Raw genomic sequence first — 23,677 nt, 5'->3', positions numbered from 1 at the left:
ATGAAGCGTTGGAGACAGCCAAGAAGCAGCATGAGACCGTAAAGTCTCTGCAAAAAATTACACAAAAACCCTCTTCCCAGAGGGGTAATATTTCACGGCAGTCCTTTCGAGGACAAGCTCGTGCCGGTCGAAACAACTACGGCACGGGCAGCTTCAACAATAACCAAACATCTGGAAGTCCCTCTTACTATCCCTCAAGGGGTCAGAAACGCGGCAAAGGTAGAGGCAGAGGCCCCAATCCCAGAGGAGCCACAGCCTCGGGTCAGAAATGACCAAGTCCAGGTCCCCTCCCATGCCTCCACGCTCGGGGGGCGATTAACATCTTTCCTCAAGGCATGGGAGGGGATAACTTCCGACCAGTGCGTCTGAAAGACTGTCGTCCACGGTTATTGCGTGGAATTCTCCCGACCTCCACAGTTCAGACCGCCGCGCTCGCGCGCCTTTCACCGGAACATCTGAACATCCTGATTCAAGAGGTGGAAGCACTGCTGGGAAAGGACGCCATAGAAGCCGTCCCTATTCTTCAGGTAAACAAGGGTATTTATTCAGTGTACTTCCTTGTACCCAAAACGGATCTCAGCATGCATCCTGTTCTAGATCTGTGCCCAGCGAACAAGTTCATAAAACCCCATAAATTTCACATGGTAACACTACAAGAAGTGATCCCATTGCTGAAACGGGGGGACTTCATGGCAACATTGGATATGAAAGGTGCATACTTTCATATTTCAATGTTGCCAGCGCACAGAAAATACCTAATGTTCATGATCCAGGACAAACACTACCAGTTCAAAGTACTCCCTTTCGGCATCGCCTCGGCACCAAGGGTGTTTACCAAAGTCGTGGCAGTGGCACACCTGCACAGACTATCAGTCCCTGTTTACCCTTACCTCGACGACTGGCTCATTACGGGGGACTCGTTCGACGCTTGTTATTCGAACACCCGAAAAACAATTTCTGGCAGCACTAATTTGGACGGAAGACAGTCTTCTCTTCCCCTCCAGCGAGAGGGTTCAGAACATGCTCTCTCCGATTCCTCAATATGTAGCCAGTCGAGAGGTGACGGTATGCAAAGCCATGCGGTTGCTAGGGATGATGGGGTCATGTATATACTTGGTTCCCCACACGTGGCTGCGCATGCGTCCCATGCAAGAGTGGCTCAACAGCCAGTGGTGTCAGGCCAGCGGACAATGGGAAGATCTGGTAGTTGTCTTGCCAGCCCTCGTTCTCTCTCTGCAGTGGTGGTAGAGGGGAAAACCTTCTGAAGGGGAAAACCTTCACCACCCCTGCAGTGGAAGCCACTCTCACAACAGACGCATCTCTCACGGGGTGGGGGGCTCACCTGCTTCTGCAGACAGCACACAGTGTGGTCCCCTCGAGTAGCGTCCAATCGTATGAACTTACTGGAGCTATTAGCAGTGTTCAAAGCATTGAAAGCCTTTCCGGTACAACTGAAAGGGAAGACGGTGCTGATCTTAACCGACAGCACTACAGCAATGTATTACCTGAACAAACAGAGGGGCACTCGCTCTCCAGGGCTATCCAAGCTGTTCCAAAACATTTGGATATGGGCTCTCAAACACAAGATGTTTTTGTTGTCCCAACATGTTCCAGGGGAACTCAATCTTCTAGCAGATGTACTCGGCCGAGATTTTCCTCTGCCAGAAGAATACGAATGGCGACTGCACCAAGAAATTGTATCCAGCGTCTTCGCAGAATGGGGGTTCCAAGAGATCGACTTGTTCACTACTCAGGAGAACGCCCAATGCCAAGACTACGCCTCCAGGTACCCCCAGAACCGGTCTAAGGGGAAATGTCTCTGGATAACTTGGTCGGGGAAATTTGTCTACGCTTTTCCCCCCCGACTCCCCTTCTCAACAAGATAGTGCACAAGATGCACCAGGAACCAGTTACCGTACTAGTGGCCCCCATGTGGGCCCGCCAACCCTGGTTCGCTCACCTGATGGAAATGTCCCTCTCCCCACCAGTCAAGCTGCCCTGCCCGTACAATCGTGCCTCCAAACCCTGAATTTAGCAGCCTGGCTCCTGAGATCATAGAGTTTGGACATCTGCAACTCCCTTAGAGCATGGACATACTCACGGAAGCGAGGAAACCTAATACACATTATTGCTATGCTAGCAAGTGGAAACGTTTCATCATCTGGTGCAATTCCAAGGGTGTCAATCCTATCGATTGCTCACCCTCACACATTGTGTTGTATCTAACCCACCTGTTGGACTCTGGGTTAGTCTTTAATTCCCTAAAGGTTCATCTGGCTGCTTTGTCAGCCTACACCACATCACAGCAAAAGGTATCTTGGTGGAAGATACCGCTGATTAAAGCCTTTATGGAAGGAGTTAAGAGGATTTATCCTCCCATCTCTCACCCAGCCCCTGGATGGGATCTGAATGTGGTTTTAAAAAGGCTCATGGGAGCTCCCTTAGAGCCTATGCATAAAACAAGTCTGAAAGACCTGACTTATAAAACAGCCTTCCTAGTGGCTATCACTTCTATCAGAAGGGTTAGCGAACTACAGGCTCCTTCTATTTTAGACCCCTTTGTTACAGTCCACAAAGATAAGGTAGTTCTGCACACACATCCCAGGTTTGCGCCTACATTTATTTCGAAGTTCCATGTGAACCAGTCAATCGAACTACCAACTTTCTTTCAGAACCCTAATAACATGGCCGAAAGAAGCCTTCACACACTAGACGTGCGCAGGGCAGTCATGTTTTACCTGGAGAAAACGAAACCACTAAGAAAGACTAAAGGGGGCGTGGCTTGGAGAGCCATCGATGTGGTCGCTCCTCTGAGGCCGCCCGTGGGATGCCCGCCGCCGTCGAATTCCGGCGGTTCTAAGCAGGGTTCCGCGTCGCCAATGCCATCTAAAGCGACCAGAACCGACATGGCACAACCTGGCTAAACATAGCCTTCGACCGAGGAGGCGTTCCACCAGAATTTAGCGGCTGAACTTCTTCCCCGTCCTTGACCGAAGAAACCAAGATGGCCGCCAATCCGGAACCCAGCAGCACACGCCACACTCGTCGGTAGCGGGGCCCTAGGGCGCCGGGGGGCTGGAGAGGGAGAGCGGTACTTAAAACAGAATCATCCGATTCGCACCAAGGCGGCCCGGAACACTCCGGGTTGCTGCCCTGGCGGCTACGGCCTACATACACCCAGAGGGACCAAGAGAGCAGGCCTCCTCCCCTCCCCCCGCTACGCAGAACGAGTCGGGACCCCCGTGGCCATCTTGTATCAGCCCCGAAGGAGACCCTCTCCGCATACCAACGTTTCCTGGGGCGCCCCTGCCGACTCACCCAGACCTGGCCCAGAGCGGGGGCCGGGTGGGGGCGAAGCTCTCCGGCTGCGGCCTCCCGCTGTCCTGGGCCTCGCTGCTACTCTCTTAATTAAGACCACCTGACGCGAGCAGCATGTCGAGGCAGACGAAGGCGAGCAAGGGCACAGATATCTCCGCCATGTTCATGGCTCCAGAGAAACCCAAGAAACAGGATCCCCCTAAACTGACCCCACAGAAGCTACAAGAGGACAGGGGCGCTCTCGCCACCAAAGGAGACCTGATAGCCTTCATGGCGGACATCAAATCCGAGTTCCGCGCCTGCCTCTCGGAACTCGCCGCTAAAGTTGACCAAACGGATCAGAGGGTCACAGAACTCGAACACAGGTTCGGAGAGATCGAGGACCATTCCCAGGATCACGCTACCACACTGGGGGAAATGCAAAAATCCATCGATTCCCTGCATCACAAATGCGAGATCCTGGAATTCAAACATGAAGACCTCGAAAATAGGGCTCGTCGCAATAACCTCCGCATTCGGGGCATCCCGTCCTCTGTCCCCGACAACAAGCTAGCGGACTACGTGGGAAGCTTCTTTGAGGCTTTACTCCCGGATCTGGACAAATCACAGCTCCTACTGGACCGGACCCACAGACTCCACCCGCGCTGTGGGACAGATTCGGACCCCCCTCCAGATGTGATTACCAGGGTCCACTTCTTTACGACGAAAGAGGCAATATCAGCGATCAGTCGCCAAGGAGAAGAGATCACTTTTCAGAGCACTCCACTTCAAATCTACCAGGACTTCTCACCACTCACTCTCCAGAAAAGAAGAGCACTTCGGCCTCTGACATTGTTCCTCCAGGAGCAACAGATCCGCTACAGATGGCTGTTTCCGACAGCTCTCCAGTTCACATATAATGGCACCCTACGCCGAATCAGCCACTTGGAAGATGCGGAGAAAATCTTGCACCCGACCTCACCCCGAGATCCCTCCGCGCCAATCCTAGAGGGGACCGAAGACTCTGGACCGCCTTCCTCTCCAAAACCCAAACGCACGCCTTGGTCATCTACCCAGCTGAATAACAGAAAGAGATGAACGGGGACGCTTCCATGGTCCCAGGCTCCGGCAGCAAGTAAGCCAGGACACAGATACCCCTGCTTGAAGCAGGACCCGCCACCTGAATTGCAACTTTAAACACGGTGGCGGCAGGCCACACCCATGGTTCATACCCACCCCAAGGATACTTTCCATCTCTTGTTCCTTGGGAACCCACAGTACTCGATACATGATGGGACAGTTGGCCCTGTTGGCCTTAGGTACGACTGTACTGACAATGTCGGTCTACCTCCCTGTTAAAGTTGCGGTCCCCTTTTGGGACTCCGCGTTAAAACCTCAAGTGCAGAATGATACCAAGAGTTCCCCTAACAGACATGGCAGTTGAACCTCCACCCCAGGACCCCCCCCCTAACCCAAGGAACGGAGAATGAGCCTTTCGAGGACCTTCAGTCGCTTCGGATCCTCTCCCTGAATGTTAATGACCTGAACTCCCCCAACAAGCTAAAGGCGATTCTACTAAAACTTCGCGACGAAGAGGCAGCGATAGCTATGCTTCAAGAGACCCACCTGCTGCTGGCAGATGTATCTCGCCTCCGATCCCGGCTATTCTCGCTCCAATTCTTCGCTTCTGGCACAAGTAAAAAAGGAGGTACGGCGATTCTCTTCAGGAAAGACTTGAACCCACAGATTCTGGAAACGTAACTATGCCCAGAAGGCCGATTTACAGCGATTAAATGCCTCCTGATGGGAGACCTGTATACCCTTATCTCAGTATACGCTCCCAACACTGGACAGTCACACTTCTATGACGCCTTGGGCACATCTCTCGCTGGCTTTGTGGAGGGCCAAACAATTGTCGGTGGGGACTTCAACGGGGTTCCCGACCCCACCAAAGACCGTTCACACCCCCCCGACTCCAGGCGACTTCGCCCAAGCACTCAGCCTCCTTCGATTCTTCAGGACTCTGGAGATAATAGACTCATGGCGGGTGTTTCACCCTGACGAAAAAGATTTCTCCTTTTATTCTTTTGTCCATTGCATCTTCTCAAGGATTGATTTGTTCCTGATCTCCCCGCATACGTTCCCCTCAGTCAAAAAAGTCAACATCGGCACAAGAGCGATCTCCAACCATGCACCAGTGCTTCTGGAACTCCGGGTTCATAACCCTAACCCCAACATCCCACGTAAATGGATGCTGTACGACCCGATCCTCAACGACATGGCCACCAGAGACAAGATCGCAACAGGAATAAGTAACTTCTTTAAGGAAAACCCAGCCTCAGACACCTCATTAGTGAACAACTGGGATGCCATGAAGGCAGTAATCAGGGGCTCCCTGATAGCCCAAGGTGCGGCCTACCATAGAGATAGATGACAGACTCGGACGGCCCTAGAGAACGAATTAAGAGAGGCCGAGGCACTCCATAAGGAGAAAGGCTGGTCCCCCAAAACACAACGGATCATCCGTACGGCACGGAAAAAACTGGAAGCCCACTACGCGGAACAAACCGCCCAACTAATGGCGAAGGCCAAACAGTCATATTATGCGAAGGGCAACAAGGCAAACAAGTTCCTGGTGGCCAAACTAGCCAAGCAGAGACGCATCAACGCGATCATGGGCCTGCGGGACGCCAACGGGGTCACACTATACTCAGAGCCCGAGAAACAACGCCTCGCAATAGATTACTTGGCCCAAATCATGAAGGCAACCCCACGAAACCCATCACAACAGAAGGAATACCTGCAGCAGGCAGAAGTGCCCCGGCACTCCGACGCAACGAGAGACGAACTGGAGGAGCCCATCACGGGGGAGGAAATTGAGGAGGCCATCAAATCACTCAAAACACGGGCCCCAGGCCCGGATGGCTTCTCAACCAGGTTCTATAAGCTATTCAGAGCACAACTGACCCCCATCTAATTACCCTATTCAACTCCTTCCGGGAAACGGGGGCGGTGACCCCATCGATGCAGGAATCAACCACCACCCTCCTACCCAAACCTGGAAAAGACCCAAGAAGCATAACTTCTTACAGACCAATCGCACTCTTAAATATCGATGCAAACATAAGACCCGTTTGAATCGCATCTTGCCGAAGATCATCCACCCCGACCAGGCTGGTTTTATCCTGCACCGGACGGCAGGTGATAATATCTGGAGAACCCTGAACCTAGTGGACCTCGCCTCCCGGAACTCCCAAAAATTAGTCTTGGTGGCTCTCGACGCAGCTAAAGCGTTTGATAAGGTAGATTGGACGTTTGAGGCACACCCTAAGGGCCTTCGGCTTCGGACCGGCTTTCCAAACGATGGTTCTAGCTAACTATGATTGCCCTAAAACAAGCCTGCGGATCAACGGCCACAACTCGGCCCCAATCCCCTTATCATGCGAAACCCGGCAAGGCTGTCCACTGTCACCCTTGCTCTTTGCACTCACCATGGAGCCCTTCGCACAAAAAATTAGGCGGAATGACCAAATCAAGGGCATACAAAGTGGCCCCACACACCATAAACTCGCCCTATACGCGGATGACATTTTGCTTACAATTTCGGAGGCCCACTCATCCCTTGAACATGCAATACGCGAAGTCACCAGCTATGGCGAAGTCTCAGGCCTCACCATAAATTTTGATAAATCATCCGCCTTGGGTATTGGCCTCACCTCAGCAGAACAAGAACCGTTGACTAAGATGTGCCCGATAACATGGGAAAGGAGCGCCATCCCCTATTTGGGGGTCTACATCCCGGCTGACCCAAGGGAGACATACAAAGCCAACTTTCCCCGACTCTTCAAGGAACTGGAAGGCGACTTGAAGCGATGGGTGACCCAAGAGATCTCTCTGCTCGGGCGCATCACTGCATGCAAGATGAACCTCCTTCCGAGATTCCTATACACATGCGCCTCATTACCGGTGGCAATCCCCACGCCAACTCTCCGAGGGATCCAGAGGAAAATGCTGAACTTTATCTGGAGAGGTAAGAAAGCGAGAATCCCTCTCAGAACTATGTTGGGGAGTCCCAAACTGGGAGGGCTGGGGGTCCCAGACCTACAGGCCTACAGAGTGGCAGCCCAACTGGCCCAGGTCCAGGCCTGGCAAAATACGACAAACCGCCCCAGATGGGTGGAGCTGGAACAATCACGGGCACCCCTACCTTTGCGATTTCTACCACACCTCCCGCCCCCCTCAGGACCCATTGGGGAGAGCTCCTGCTATCAACTAAACACACCCTTAGCACTTGGGACTGGGCGCTAAAACGAAAGGGAGTGCCAAGAGGACTGAGCCCACTTTCCCCGGTCTTTCATAACCCAATGTTCACACCGGGTATGAGTCCTCGCAATTTTCGTAATTGGATCAAAGGTGGGCTGGAGACCATAGGCCAGCTATATATGGGGGAGAGACCTCTCACATTCGCCCAATGCAAGGAGAAGTTGCAACTCCAGGAACGGGATAGATTCACATATATCCAACTACGCCATTGGTGCTCGCATACCCAAACCTTGCAAGCAGCAACGCGCCCTCCCACTGCCCTAGAACTCACCCTAGGAGACCTTCCAACCCGCGGCAGTGTATCCACCCTGTATAGACGCTTTCTAAGCGACTTCCTAACCACAAGAACCCGATGCATGGCCCAATGGGAAGCGGACCTGGGTCACCCGATAGAGGATCAAACCTGGGTTGACATATGGACCAGAACACATACCTCGTCCACCTGCATCACCAACAGGGAATGTGCGTATAAGATCACGCTGCGGTGGTACTATTCGCCCCTCAGACTTCACCATATGAACCCCCAGGTGGACCACTCTTGCTGGAGAGGATGCGGCCACCCAGGCTCTTTCTTCCACATGTGGTGGGACTGCCCGAAGATCCAACCATTCTGGAAAGCTTGTCACAAGTTTTCCCAGCACTGACAGCCTGAAGGACATGTCAATTTCCCCATGACAAATGAGCAAAAGCTTCACTGCAATGCAAAAAGAACAGGCCAGATTCAAAAATAAAATGCAAAAGTTTTGGAGGTCCATAAAAATGTAGGGGAGAGGTACTGTAAAGAGGAATCTTTCTGAATAAAAGGAACCCTGGTTCATTTTATTTTTACTTTATTGTATGGAGTCGTGCTTTCCTCAATATTTCCTAGGCCATCTGCAATTTACTTTTGCAGCGCACAGCACCTTTTCTGCAGTGTTGCTGGGAGCCCTTTGGGCTTTCCTTTTCTTCTGAGTTCTACTGTTCCCAAGGATAAGTGGGATGCCTTTTTTATCCTTCTTACCATTCCTTTTTCGAGATCAGCACACACCACCTTATGTTGAGTACTGCAGGGTTACACTAACTGCTCCTGTAGCGTTTGTTACAGTGGCGAGCATACCTGAATGGCTGGTGGCAGTGGGTGTGTGCTACCATTTTTGTAAGTTTTACTCCCAGCTGCAGTAATGCACAGAAGGGTCACCATTGATCCAAACTGGTGGTTGTATGCTTTTTTTGCCATTTCTTGTGTGCTTGTCCTTTTTTGGTGGTCCTGCCGTGCTTGGTGTGGGAGGTCCTGGTTTGTTTTGTCTTCGGCAGGAATCCTTTGTGAAGCCCGCTGAGGTTCCAGCGTGTCTGTGAGGACAGGAAGAGGGGGAGGAAACCGAAACTCAGCTGTCCTTTGTCTTCTTGCATGCCTGCCTGGAACCAGTTCCAACTGACCAGAGACACCTGCATCGCCTTCCAGCAACCGATGAAGCTTGCTGAAGTGGCCGCTGCCGTCCGAACACTGTTTTCTAATAGACAGGGAATCTCCAACAAGGACGAATTACTCCTTTGGGACTGGTGGGCATAATTGCTCCTAAGACGATCTGCAAGTTGAGACTTCCCATGGCGAGCTGCAACCTTCCTGGGCTGCAAACCACCAATATCCTGGGTCCTGCGACATCCTGCAGTGCATCATCTTTGGTGGACTCCTTCCGCACCTCCAGAGGCAAGATCCCACCCCTCAACATCCCCACAACAGAGTGCAGGACCAAGCAAGCGAAGTGAATTGAACGGACAAAAAACATTCAAGTCTCTGTGGAAAGGTGCCAAAACCACAGATCCACATTGGTGCACAAAGAACCCTTTACTGGGAGCGCCCTCTCTGCTGCTACAAAATCCCTTAGAGTCCTGCTTTTCGTCACCACACCCGAGGAACAGGAGATTGGGTTTAAAGCTTCTGCATCTTGAAGACGTTCAGCTTCTTCATCACGCCTCGGGTACTGTGGTCCCGCTCCTTGATTGCTGGAGTGATGATTCCAGTGTTTCTGTGCATACATGGAGCCTTTCCCGAGGACCCTGAAACCTTTTTGACCAACAAAGCTTTAAACGTACTTATAACTGAAGAATCCTCTGGAACTTTGCTTGTTCTACACATGTACCTGACCTGGTTTGCCTCCAATCTGACTGTGAAGAACTCATACCTAGATAGGGATGGACTGCTAAAGCCTTAAGGCCTCTAAAAAGTATTATAAGTCTTGAAAAGTACTAACCTGCTATTGTTGGTAGTGTTCATACATGCGATTTCTACAACAGACTGTTTAGTTACTATAAGAGTGGTTTTACTTACCTTTGAATTGCATACATAGGTTTTACCCTGTGATTTACATACCTGAACTGATGCATTGGTTTTCTATAGTGTTAGGTGTAAAATAGTACTTACCTGTCTGAAAATGTCTTTGCCTTGTGTATAAACAAAGTAAATAACTATTTTGCTATAACTGTGTGTTTCTTTGGGCCTATGCATATTCGAAGTTCTGTGTACTGACATACAACTCACATCTCCCTCCTAAGATAAGCCTGGCTGCTCTGCCATACTACCCAAACCTCGAGTAGTACAGACCTATTCTAGAGGTTGGGGCTCTGTATACGAAGGGGACAGTTTTAAAAATGTCTACCGTAAGTGGACTTTAGAAAACTCCTTAACACGTGTCTAGGTCTGCTCTTTTTGGTCACACTTACATTCTTAGGGTTCCTTTTGCTTACTTGCGTTCTCTTTTGCTCTCCACAAGACTTTTATGGATGATCCCCTGCTGTTGCAACTTATTTTTGGTGTGCCACACTTAAGAGCTCATGTGTACATGGGTATGCTGCTTCCTTTTCAGAGGGATTATTGCTCACCAATGAGGATTGGGGCTGGTGGCCCCTGTATAATTATTTCTTGGCTTGAACACTCCTTACTAGAGCCTTTTGACCACATTTGTAGTTAACTCCATAAAATAACATTGGATGCAAAGCCATTTGCTTACCTATCGCAGTATGACATTTTGGTTGTCGAACCTTGGTAACCTGTCATTCCCCTGGGTTAGCCTTGGGTCTGGAAGAGGGAGGAGAACTTATGTTTAAATAATTTGAAACTATTCCGAACCACCACCACCACAACAATCCCATTGCATCCCTTTAGAAAACCCTTACCCTTGAGAAACCTTGTGATGGACCCTCTACAATTTGTGTACTAGGCCCCATACATTTTAGGGTTGTACTTCTTAAGTATAGGGAATTTAACTTGTTCTTGTTATTTTATCTATCTGCATTACTTGCCTCCTTCACCTGATTAATTATTTAATGTATTGGAAGTGAATCTACTGTTGAATGTATATATTTGTATTTTAGAGTGTTGTGTGATAGTACTACCTGCTAGGTCAGTTGGTCAGTGTGTTCTAAGGTCTAAATAAATAACTATTTAACTGACTGTCTAAGCTGAATTATGGTGTGTTATTGTGTATTGACTCATCGAGGGACAATGACCACACTCAAAACTCCTGAGAATAAGCTCCACTCTACCTTGATTGTTTTTTGGCTAAATGCGTCTCCCTGTTCACCATAACTAGGGTGGCCCCCTAAAATCTCTTCACCAGGGCTAATTTTAGAAATCCATCTCAACATTTACTGATTTGATTCTCCCTTTCTGTTTGCCTAGTCTGTGCTTTCTTTTGTCACCGTTGTTAGTATTACATGCAAACCTAATTTTGGAATGCAGTGGAATTCTCTAGGTTAGTGGTTGCAGGCACGCAGATGATTGCATGGTTAACCACCCTTACAACGTAGCATGTACTACCAGCCTATCATTTAGCGTAGTGGTTCCTCCACACTTTTCATGGCTGCTGTTTCAGTTTTCGTTTTTTCAGTGGTAAAGTTGCCACTACCTTTTGGGTGCCAATTGTTCTTGATTGTCTTTAAATGTGAATGCTTTATGATGTGCTATTGCTAAAATCACAAACCACATGTTTTTATTTCTCTTGGTAGGAATCAGTTTGGACCTCAGAAGTGCATTGAGTGTTACTCTGTAGTCAAAGATTTTGCAAGTCACTTTCCAGCTTACGTTAATTGCAGTTTATGCAAATACAGCACTAGCTGTGGTAAGGCCTACGCAAATCATATGGTGAGGTAAGGCACAGGCACCCGAAATATAATTCTGTTTATTACTAGTACTTTTTTGTTCTATGAAAGAATTGTTTCGCATTTGGTGCATGTTTTCTGCTGGGTAGAGCGAGACTGTTAAATATCGGACGACATTGAAAAGAATAAAATAAATAACATTTGTTTTAATAGCCAATAATAGAATGAATACTACTACATATGTTGAACTGTCTGTCAGAAGAGGACCAAACAACCAATTAAATAGGTCACTAACTCTTTCACAATCAACCCTGGTGTGATGGCATGGAGGTATGAATTGAATGCAACATCCACTGTTAGAATAGCTGCTCTAAGACCGCCAATTTACTGGGGTTGGTCTTTGGAGGGATTGTCAGGGGGATTTTTCCATTTGTATGCCAAAACCCCTCTCCCTGTGATGCCCACAGCACTTTTTGCTGGACTTCTGGACCTTTATTGTTCTCCTGAATGAGGGGAGTCTTTCCCTTCATTCGTTCTTTTTGCTCTGAACATGGGAACCCTGTTTTTTGTGTTTTTACTTTGTTTTGAGTTTTGATTTCCACCATACTTTTTAAAGGCATATGTTTTGCGTATGCAGCACACAGCACCTTTTGTACAGTGTTCCTGGGAGTCCTTTGGGCTACTTTTTATATTTCTATTTTTCTGGAGAACTACTGTTATCGAGTTTAGAGGGATTCTTTTTATCCTTTTTAGTTTTCCTTTTGAGAGATAGCACTCCACATAGGGTGGTGTGTGCTGAGGGGTTACTTTGTATTCCCTTTCTTTCTGCTCCAGTCTATTTCTGTTAGTGGCAAGCATGCAGTTATGGCTGATTGCAGTGGACATGTTCTACCGACTTTTGTGCACTTTTAGCACAGTGTCTTCACATCTGCAGCTATGCACAGACCCAAAATGGTGGCTACTTTATTTTTTCACCATTTCTTGTGTGGTGGTTCTTTCTTGGTCCTTCTGCTGTTCTGGGTGGGGTTGGTCCTGGTTTGAGTTGTCTTTGGAAGGAACCCTTTGTGCAGCCTGCCAAGGCTCTGGTTCCTCTGCGAGGACAGGAAGCAAGGGAGGATCCCAAAACTTTATCCTTTGTCTTCTGGCATGCCTGAAAGGAACCAGTTTCCACTGGGAGGCTGGCTGCCCTGATTGGACATCCACCAACCCTTTTTATAAACTGCAGGCAGAGATTGCCGCAGATGAGTGTGAAATCCTGAAAAAAGGAGAGGATCCTGAGGCAGAAGACAGTCGATAACTGGAACAGAAGAACCGAGGAAGGCTACCAGAGACACATGCAGCCCCTTACAACATCCATGAAGAGACCACGGCTGTCCTGACCGTTTTCAAATCAACAGAGGAGCTCTGGAGAGGACTCCTTCCCTTTGTTGGTGGGACCAACTAGCCATAAGACGACGAGCCATCCCCTGACAGGCTGTGACCTTCCTGGCCTGCAAACTGCCAATACCTGGGAACCTCCATCCATATTTCAGGGAATAGTCGTCCTGTGAACAAATCATCCCAGAACTTTGGTGAGCACCAGTTGGACGTCCAGAGTGTAGGACTGAAGAATCGAGGTGGATTGACCAAGCTGTAAACCTTAATCCTTGGAGACTGTGAAAAGGCACCAAAACTGCAGACCTATGTGGGAACACAAATCCTTTGCTGCAAGTCCTTTCTCTCAACTGCTGCTGCAACATTCCTTCCAGAGTCCCTCCTTTTGTCACCACAACCAAGAAATAGGAGACCTGTTCCGCCGTTGTTGCACTGTGAAAGAATCCAGTTGCATCTTCACAACTTCTCAGGTACTGTGGGTCTTGCGGTAGTACATACCTCAAGTCATTCTGTCACTCCTTTGTTGCTTGAGCGCTGATTCTGGTGTTTGGGTGTTAGGCTCATACCGTTCGCCCAGCCGCTTGTCCTCCATAGGGAGCCTTTCTCAAGGGCAGTTTATTGACCGTAATAGGATCCTCTGAAACTTTGCCTTTTATGCTGCGGTCCCTTACCTGCTTTACCTCCAATCTTACTTAGAAGAACTCCTACCTAGGTAGGGATGGACTGCTAAACCCTTAAGGCCTCCGAAAAGTATTAAGTCTTTAGACATATTGAGCTGCGATTATTGGTGTTCAGTAGCCCTTTTATTCCTACAACAGAACATTTTCAGAGTTGCTATAACAAGTGATTGTACTCATCATTGAACTGGGTTCATGATCTGTATAATTCACCTGCTATTGGTTTACTCACATTAAGTATTGCTTATGTTTTCTAGTATATTGCTTAGTTAAAATAGTACTTACCTGAAAAGGAGTTTACCTTGTGTATATAAAATAAATATCTATTCTACTAGATGTGTCAGGAACTCAATGTTGCGGTACCCTTTTAACATATGGGAAACCTTGGTGCATAAAAGACATGCCAAGAAGGTTGCCATAGTGCCTGGCAAAGGACTTCAAAAATGGCCACAGTTGGGGGTCACGATTGATGAGGTATGAGTAGCTGTGCAGTGTTTTTGTGTGCTCCCATCATTACCACCTCCAGGTGGGGGTGGAGTTCTTAGCATTGGTTGCAATCCTGATTTAACGCCTACCGTGCTTGTTTGGAGAACCCATGCCTGCAGTCCCTGCCATTGGAAATCTGCACCTGTGCGAGAAAAAAGACAAGAAGATGTTAGTAAGTGGTTAGCAATGATTCGCATTGTGCATTTCACAAGGCAACTCGCTATATATATTAAAGCATGTGAAGAGTGAGAAGCCTTCATTTTTTAGTTCGCAGTAAAGGTTTTCTTTTCTTCTGAGAGCCGTGTTACGCTGTTTCTTTTGAAGAGCTGCTACATTCTGTTCATGTTGCACATAGTGTTATGGCAGTGATGACGTGGGGACCTCAATGAGGCACGCAGATAACGGGCCGCATCCCCCCCGCCTACCCTGGTAGGGGGATGCGGGCTGAAGCCCGCAAAATCGGTCTTCAAGCCCGTGAAAGAAGGAACAAAGGAAAGGGGTGGGGACGACGGGAAGCATCAGCGGTATAAGGAGCCACGCCTGGCAAGCAGCAACATCTATTTGCTGCGCGGAAGCCGGGACAAGGAGAGCCTCGATTGTTTTTGTTTTCGTCCATCTACAACTGAGAGGCTGCCAAATTGGAAATAACTTTGCGAGGAGTGTTGCCATGCTGGCTTCGTGCAAGGCAGCACGTGAGCCTTTGAGGCCGCTGCAGAAGAGATAATGGTCACCCCCTCCAACAAGCCATGCAGCAAAAAAGAAAGAAGCAGGATGCAGAGGAAGGAGCTACAGCAGGTGGCGTTACAGCTTCACTGTGGCATCATAGAGCAAGCAGAGGAGCTGAAGGCCTGCAGTGAAGAGCGACGGGTAACAAAAACGTGATTTCTCCTTGGTCGCCCGGAGCTTGCTGGCTACAAGTGCTCCATCTCACTGAGCGAGTCCCACAAATGAACAAAAGCGCTAAGCGACTGCAAAGAGGGGCAACCAGCCAAACATACCAGCTCACCTCGATCAGTTAGGTCGGACAACAGGACCAATTTTAACCTTGCCTATGATAACGGCACAAAGTAAGACCAGCAACGAGGATCCGAGCGGAGCGGGCTGAGCCGCAGAAGGAGGGATATGTGCAATGCATGTGTCGAGGGGAGCTGCCAGTTCCCAGAGCCTGCTGCAAGACAAACCAACAAATGGTGACACTGGAGGCAGAAACACCAAGAACAAGCAGCGCAGAGTGGGACCCAGAGCAATTTCTCCAAATGGCAAGGATGGCCTCATCCAGGCATGGCCTCAACTGGCTACAGAAGGTCGCAACAGAGCTGGAGGGCGGCATAGCAGGGCTTCAAGGGACCGGTCACAGTTACTGTTCCCAGCATCCACGGAAAAACAAGCAGTGGGGGAGCATTTGTCTATCAGAGAAGAGGCACCCTGGGCCAAGAGAAGGAGAACTTTAACAGCAATGGCAAACAGACAGCAAACGGAGGCAGCAAAAAAGAAATGAGAAGATGGGAATGCAGCAGGGGAGGATGAGGCAGAGGGAAGTGGGAGGGGTCTGTTGTCACCCCGGCAGCTCCTGCCGCAGAAGGACCCAGGGAGAGCTGCAGTGAACCCGGTACGCATGCAGCTATCACGACAGAGAAGGCACCAGAGGGACCTTGCATACTTGGAGCAAGTTAAAGGTGTAGTGATGCAGTGCTTACATGCATGGGGCAATGGGGTGGACGGTCAAATGTTGTGTGGTAATGTGAATGCATTTAATCAAGTTGGGGAAATGAAGAGTCAGGAAACCCAGAGAGGGGTCCGCAATGGGGCCAATAGGGGTCCTGGTAAACCGCCCTGCAGGGCAATTAGAAAACAGGGCTGGGGTATTGGTGCAAGGGGAGATCTCCTAGCAACAAGCACCGCTCACATTGTCAGGCAACAGCCAAGGGTGAGGAGATTTGTCAGGAAACTTTACCAGTTATGGGAGAGGGCTGCCGGGGTTTGCGCCACTGCAGGCCAAGAGTAATGTGTTATTGTGTCATTTTGGTTCTCATTAAGGAAGGGGTATGGCAAAAGGAGTTCGTAGAAATGTTTATCTTGCTGGAGCAGACGGGCCTCAACATGCGCCAAATATTAGAGGAGAGGGAATAAGAGAGGGACAGGGTTAAAAAAAGAGGGGACAATTCATAATTGGCTAGGTGGATTCAGGATGCTGGCCTCCATCGTGGTAGAAAAATACCCAGAGGGTGCGAGTGCTTTATGGGCATACGTGCTGAACCATTAATCCCTTTAAGACGAGGTAGCAGTATCTGAGATGGATGGGGATGCAGATCTTACTTGTACATCAATAATCAGACCGACTGTTGGGCAAGATTATATGCAGCACCGTTTGGGTGCATTACAACAACCCTGACCACCTGGCAATAGGAACCCAACCTTTGGTATAAGTCTGTACTACACAGGTGGGTAGCGTGCAGAGCAGCCAGGCTTATCTCAAGAGGGGTCAATGTGAGCTGTAGGGGAGTTACACAGATTCACAGTAACAAGTATTCAAATTAAACTCTTACACACAAGGTTTCTTGATTAAACAATTATTAATTTAACAGTCAGAGTAAGCCTTCAGAAGGAGGCAATATAAAGCAACACACAAATATGCTTAAAAATACATACTCTTAGTTTTCTAAATCCGTAAATACCCTTATGGGATGGCCCACAGACAATACCTACACCATCAGGTGACTTCAATAGTTAGGGCGCTGGGGACATTAATATATCACTGTTGCATTTAGAATATCCTTTAGAGGAGTTTCAAAGAGAAGAGCTTTCAGGAATAGGCAGGTATTCACACAATTATTCTTAAGCAGGTAAGTACTTTCAAAATAACCCCCCAATGCAAAGTCAATTAACCCCTTCCTGGAAGGAAGACACAACACTTAAGCAGAGGAGAGAAGAGTAATTCAGGAAGCCAGGCCAGCCAATGTTAAGTTAGCAAAAGTCAAGGTGAACTGGAGCACTTCTTGCAGGTAAGGGTCTTGCACAATGTTTTAAAAGTAGTTGTAGAATAGAAGAAATCAAAGTAGGGCCCCAAGCCTATTAGTCTTGTGAGGTAAAGAAGCTGTTAGCAACTCTACAGATGCAAACCAAGACAAGTCTCCAACGAGGACAGGTGAGGTTACACAACAAGAGGCAAGTTCTCTTAGACTTTACAGTACCTTAAGGTTGAAGAAAAGTGCAGCAAATGACTGTGTTCCTGAGCCTCGGTCGTGGGGACAAGAGGGAGGCTGTCTGGGGACTCCTGCACTGCAATGGGATGGTCACCGCTCGCAACCTGAAATCTTCAAACAAGTGGCACTTCGGTGTTTCAGCTCCTTGCGTCTACCGCAAATTGCAACACACATGGTTCCTGGCTGTCGATATGGGCTTTCCTTGCATCTGGGGTCCAACATTCTTTTGAGATGCTCAGGCTCAGTAAGTCCTGCTTTCTGGGAGTCCGGAGGATCTTCCTGGAGCTCCTGCCTAGCTTAAAAGCAACGTCCTCTCCCTGGCTATTTGGTTCCAGCAGCAACTGCAGTGGAATTTCAACCAGATCTGAGAGGATGTTCAGGTGGCTTGCTTTGGTGTTGATTGGTCCCACCAACTCAAGGGGAGAAGTCGCCCTTGCAGGGCTTCTCTGTTAATACGAATTTGGAGTTTCAGCACAGCAGCAGGGCTTCACCGGGCAAACCAACTGTCCAGGAGTTGAAGCAGGCGTCCTCTTCAAGTTCTTCTTCGGATTCCTTCGTCCAGTCGTCAACTCTACCTGCCAAGCCAAAAAGCCTCGCCTTTTAAACAGGTTTCTCCCATTCATTCCAGCCTCGCTGTCAGTCACCCTGTAGGGTGGCTGTCCTTGCCGGACAGCCAGCCAGCCAATCATTTAAGAGTGCATTCTGGACTCCTAGGAGACTAAGCACAGGGAGTGTCAGGCACCTCCCTCGCTTCCTGCCCCCGTCAGGCAACCTGGGGTCAGAGACTGGCTTTACCTGTGAATCCCGCCAAAGGCAAAATTAACAAAGGACCAAACCTCATTTGGCACATAGAGTAAATCTCAAGAAGGACCTTTCCACAAAGAAATGGCAAAAGAAGACTGGGGCAATTTTGACAAAAATGGCACCCCTGGGTGCATTACTGCAGCTGCGAACGCAGCCCGTGGTAAATGCTCACCACGGTAGTTAAATGTAAACCACTACCACCAGCCATTCATCGAGGAAAGGGTAACATAAAAATGTTATATGAGAAACTAGACAAAGGGGATACTAAGTAACCCCTCTAGCACCCTATTGTAAAATAGTGTGTGCTGGGTCTACAAAGTTACAAGCGTAAGCACAGTCAATTTCACTTCACTGCTCTTGGAAACAGTAGTTTATCCAAGAGAAGGTATTTAAAACTTGGGAAATCTAAAAGACTTCCCTGTGCCACTGCACTGAGGTGCTGTGACACAATGTTAAAGATGATTCATATGGAGTTTGTCAAATTCCACAACCAAAAGAAACAGAGTTCAAAAGCAGATTGAAATGCATGAGAGAGTGGGGAAAAAAGTGTCTCGCTCTCTCCAGGTTAAAAATTCAAGTCCTCAAAATTCAGCAAAGTTGCTGGGGGGTCTCTAAGGTAAAGAGGAATTAGCACATTTCTGAGAATTCTCCCTAACAGCGACTCAGGAAGTTGGCAAAATCCCGACTGTTTTATTTGCAATTGTCTAAAACAGGGAGTACACCGAGCATCAACGGACGCCAAACAGTCATAAGTCTCTCTGAATGATTTTATATGAAAAACAAGATTATATAGTGAAACCTCATCAGCTCTGATGTCATACTACGTGACAAAATAAGAAAACCTATACAGGGATGTGATAGCTTAAGGGGAACATCGAAGTTTACTTTCTATGGTATCTAAGGTCAGGTGGGCCGTTAAGCCGACCCCTAGTGCAAGTCATCTTCCGCGTCGTACTAATAAACAATGTTCTATTGGTTTCTCAAACTATAGGCCTCTTGGGTAGGTGGCCCTCCATAATTGGTTGGCACGCTTGTACCCTTCTGGAATATTCCACTTGCTAGCAGCATGCAAGCTGGTACCACAGGTGCTGGAGGGTTGGCTTGGTCATGCCTCCCCACCCAATTAGCCCAACATCTATCCTCACTCCTGCTGTCTTCCAATCAATTAGTCTTTGAACTTGGCCTTGCATTGGATCGCTGTGCCTGAGAATAAAAAGGTGTGAGCATGGCCTTATCTTCTGGTCTCGGCGTAGCTTGCCCAAAGTCTTATTTTCAACTTGACCATGTGACAGGAGACCACGTTTTAAGCTCCTTCGTTGTATTTAATACTATTAAATTAATAAAACCTGGCACTTCTAGTGTTTTTCCATTAGACCTCAACAGGAGCTCATGTTGCTTCTAAAGTTCATTGCCTCGCCTCGAATAGATGACCAGTTACTTGGCTGCTTCAACCCTTGACACTGGGCCATCTAAGCCTTTTTGAAACTTCTTTCCCCGGTAGCTGTTTTATTCAACTGCGCCACACTTACAGCACTTTCATTCTAGGGGTCCAAGTTTGCTCAAATGCATCGTACAACATCCAGATTCACTCTCTCTCTCATATATATCTATATGCACTGCCTACAGTGTATTCACTAAATATAGCCAGCCATCATGAATTATTAGTCTACGTGCGTTACTGCATCTGTATAAAATAGCATTGCCTTTTCTTCAGTGCTTCTTTACACGTGTAATCTTCATTCCACATGTAAAGGGTCACTCTTTTTTTTTACTTTGTCATCAGATTCTGTAAGGTCTGTTCACCTTCTTCCTTGGCATCTCTTCTTGGTGCGTCATTTCTGCTTAATGTGATGTCATCAGTCTTCTCTTTCACTCATCTTCCGGAACTTCCTTCGGAAGACTGTAATTTCTTCGCAGATTCATCATATAGGGTTTTCCCAACAGATAACTTGTTTAAAGGTCTTCCGGTAGAGGTACCTGGCTCCTCCTCTATGCCCCCCCCACACCCCCCTGGTTGATTCATCAACCACTCTCCCATCAGACTTCACATCTAGGCATCCATATCTTCATTACTCCTTTCAGAGATCCTGCTGATTTCACATGCTCATCAATACTCCAGGTCATGAGACTACATTGTCCATTCGGGCTGCCGCAGATTCTTTGGTTTGGTCCATTCTTTGCCGCAGATTCAGGTTTCTTGGACAAAGGAACTTTGTTCCCTCGGGTGCATGAATACTTGCTTCTATATACTTTTTGATTTCTTCATCCGTCAACTCTTTGTGTCCAAAATCCTGATTCAACATCTATCATTCATTCCTGTTGCTTTCTTTGCTATCTTCTTGCACTGTGTGATTATTTTTCTGATCACACAGAATCCGAACATTATCATCACAAACAAGGCTCCAATGAACTAAGATATTCATCATCCATCGTGAAACTCACGAGAAGATTGACGCCAACCAGTTGTCATCTGCGGTATCTTCTACTTAATCTTCCATCTTGACATGCAAGTTCTTCAACAGCGTTATGGCCTCTGTCAAGGTCCCATTCTTTTCATCATGAGAAGTTATGAAGGTGCAACGCAATTCCCCGATTTTGGCGCACACACCTCCATCCATAGCTTTAATCATATCTAGGACATATCTTTTCTGAAGTTATCAGTCTTATGGCTCTCAGCTCTTCCTTGATAGCATTGAATCCCTTTATGGTAGTGTTGATCGTCTGCAGGAGCTCCCATCTAGTTATCTGTAACCATCTAGCATTTGCCATCGTCTGGATCCCTGGCATGAAGATTGTCGTAGATATCGCTGAAGTCTGGCTGAACAACCTGTGTTCGTAAGGAATATCATTGAAAGCTTCTATTGATTTAGCTGAGAAGTAGTTCTCCCTTTGAGGTCGATTCAGGAATCCAACTGCTCTCGTTTTTCTTAGGTGAGCATCTGGTTTTGGAAACTCCCCAATGTTCAAATCACTTTTCGGAATCATCAATGCTGGAACATGAATAATTACTATAGAAAACAGTCCAACCCAGTCTTTGGGCAGCTTCATGTATGCTCTGGATCCACAGGCGCCCAGTAGTGATCCATTTTCACTACTGTTCCATCCTTCATTCCTGTTGCATCAAAGATCCGACCACACTGCTGATTCTCTCTAACTTTTCTTGTGCCATTGTTTCTGAAGCATAGCTTTGCTCTAGCCAGACATACTATCTGCAACGGACCTCCTTTGTCTTCAACCCATGTCAGTAGCTTGGCAAGCTTATGCCAGAGAGGTTTGCATCCCTTCTCCACACGATCTATAATTGGTTTGTGACTATACCTTCTTCCCATCCATCCGGAGAAAGCACTGTTCCCCAGATCTGCACCTGGCCTCTCTCCTTGCATCTTTGTATTTCTTCATCATTCTTTGCTTGCAATTGAGCTTTTTATTGATCTCCCATCTGATTTCTGTTCCCTTCATTCCAGCTGTTTGTATCTTATCACATAATCTCTGGTGTGTGCTCTTGCTCTTGTCTTTAAATCTTGAACGTAATCATCTTCTTCTGGGGCTGACCATTCAGTCACCCATATCAAGGATGTTGTTCAACCCTGGAACTGACCTATTGTATGCAGAGTGCAAGGTGAGCCAGGCAATGAGCTGTCTGGACGTCTATTTCTATAGCTATGAATATCTTGGACTTCCCCATAGCATAAGGTAGGAGAGCAGAAACATAGCAACTCTCCTCAGAGGTTCTTTTTCCCACCTCCTTCATGTGCTGGTACCACATGTTCTTCCCCAAATGTGCTGTAGTGTCTAGATAATCATCTTCTCTTGTACTTCTTACGTCTTTTTTCTCGCAAGGAGGTTGCTTGCATAATGCTCATGAAGTATATCAGTAATCATCCTTCCTACAGGGGGAATCGAAGGAACTCTTCCAAGGAGGATTGGTGACTTCACATGTGCCACTGGTGTAGGGATAATCACATACATCCTTGGTCTTTTTGCAACAGTTATTTCTGCATAAGTTACTTGAGTGAGAAGAATCAAGGGGCCTCCTACCCTTTTGGGATCAACAAATTAGACCGTGTGGATTAGCTAAAACAGGAAAACAATGATCAATGCTGAACACGCATATATTATGCACCAATACATTATATCCTGCACCAATACATTAGTCCCAACCACTTGTGATTCTCCACACGTCTCAGTGTGCGCTCACTTTCTGGAACTGCATTATTCTCAACAGGCCACATCATGCCTCTGTACTACTTTTACGGAAGGAAAAACACTTTTTAATCCACTAAATAAGCTAAATGCTCAGGTAGCTGCAAGATCTGCTCAATTATCGCTGCAAGCAATCTTCTAATTGCAGGGCCATTCTTGGGATCCTGCACAAAAGTACGTATGTCAGTACTACGCCCAACAAGAACAGGGTAAGCTCAGAGTATGAAAATGACGACCACAAAAAGGACCCTATGGACATCGACATCAGATAGAACCATGAAATTAACCAAAGAGAAACTCTGTGAGGAACAAATCGGGGAATTGCTCCCATTTCCAGTCGTACTCAAAATCAAGATTTGCCATTTTTTTAGCACGTCAACACTTTCTAAAAGTCCAGTTTCGAAGATTCCAGCAGCTCAAGAAAAGTTGCTTTTGTAATCCTGCTAAAATATCTGTGTGTCCGGTGTGAGCTATAGTCCAAATGCATACTTGCGTTTATTTAATTGGTAATCTTAGCGTCCTTCCTCGTTATCGATAGTCTGCATGTGCTGAACTACTTCTTGTTGCCTTGCTTCCGAATCAACGGTTGGTGGTGCATCGGTCTCGCCAGCGTACAGCTTCACATTGCCCAGGTGTATCCAGGCACACCTTCCTTGAACCTTTACTGCAGAGGGAGTGATGTTCTCAAATACAAAGGGTCCACTAAACCTGGACTTGTGCCACTTCCTTGTGAAGTTGTACACTATAATTGTCTCCGACAAATCATTTGGGTACAGATAATAATTTTTCACATACGGTGAATGGTCTTCTTAATCTGTGTCCTGAGACCGACACCCAGTATGCCTCTGTTGATCGGAAATTGTAGAGATACTAACGGTCATACATGTCAAATATGCAAGTAACTAATTTCCTAACATTTCTGCTGTCTTCTGGGCATCACTTCTGTTCCTCGATGGAGGAGTCGGAGGCGTTCTCATGTGCCTCCCTGTCACTAGCTCATGGTGTGTGAGGTGGTGGTCCGACCCAGGCTGATTCCTTAATTCGTACAATGCTAAGGGCAGGCAATAGAGCCATCCTTTCTTCAGTGACAATTTAAGTTTAGCAATTCTCTCTTTGAAAAGACCGTTGAGTCTCTCACACATCCGTTCGCTTGCGGGTGATAATGCGTTTTATGTTCAGTAATAGAATAATCTGCTCAAATAATTCATTAACAAAATGGGGGCCATTGTCGGA

General features: G+C 47.6%; 1 protein-coding gene across 5 annotated transcripts in view; it reads left to right on the top strand.

Annotated features, from left to right (window-relative positions):
* Window positions 1-23,677, top strand: part of ZNF280D (zinc finger protein 280D) — a 1,333,168-nt gene that overhangs the window by 805,123 nt on the left and 504,368 nt on the right. For all 5 annotated transcript variants that reach the window (XM_069624893.1, XM_069624892.1, XM_069624896.1 and 2 more), the window contains exon 14: window positions 11,605-11,745. In XM_069624893.1, coding sequence (XP_069480994.1) covers window positions 11,605-11,745 — 141 coding nt within the window. The remainder of the gene's footprint in view (window positions 1-11,604; window positions 11,746-23,677) is intronic.

The sequence above is a fragment of the Ambystoma mexicanum genome, chromosome 11 (genome assembly GCF_040938575.1).
Source record: "Ambystoma mexicanum isolate Mex_15411 chromosome 11, UKY_AmexF1_1, whole genome shotgun sequence".
NCBI lineage: Eukaryota > Metazoa > Chordata > Amphibia > Caudata > Ambystomatidae > Ambystoma > Ambystoma mexicanum.
This window is presented reverse-complemented; position numbering and strand designations above follow the sequence as displayed.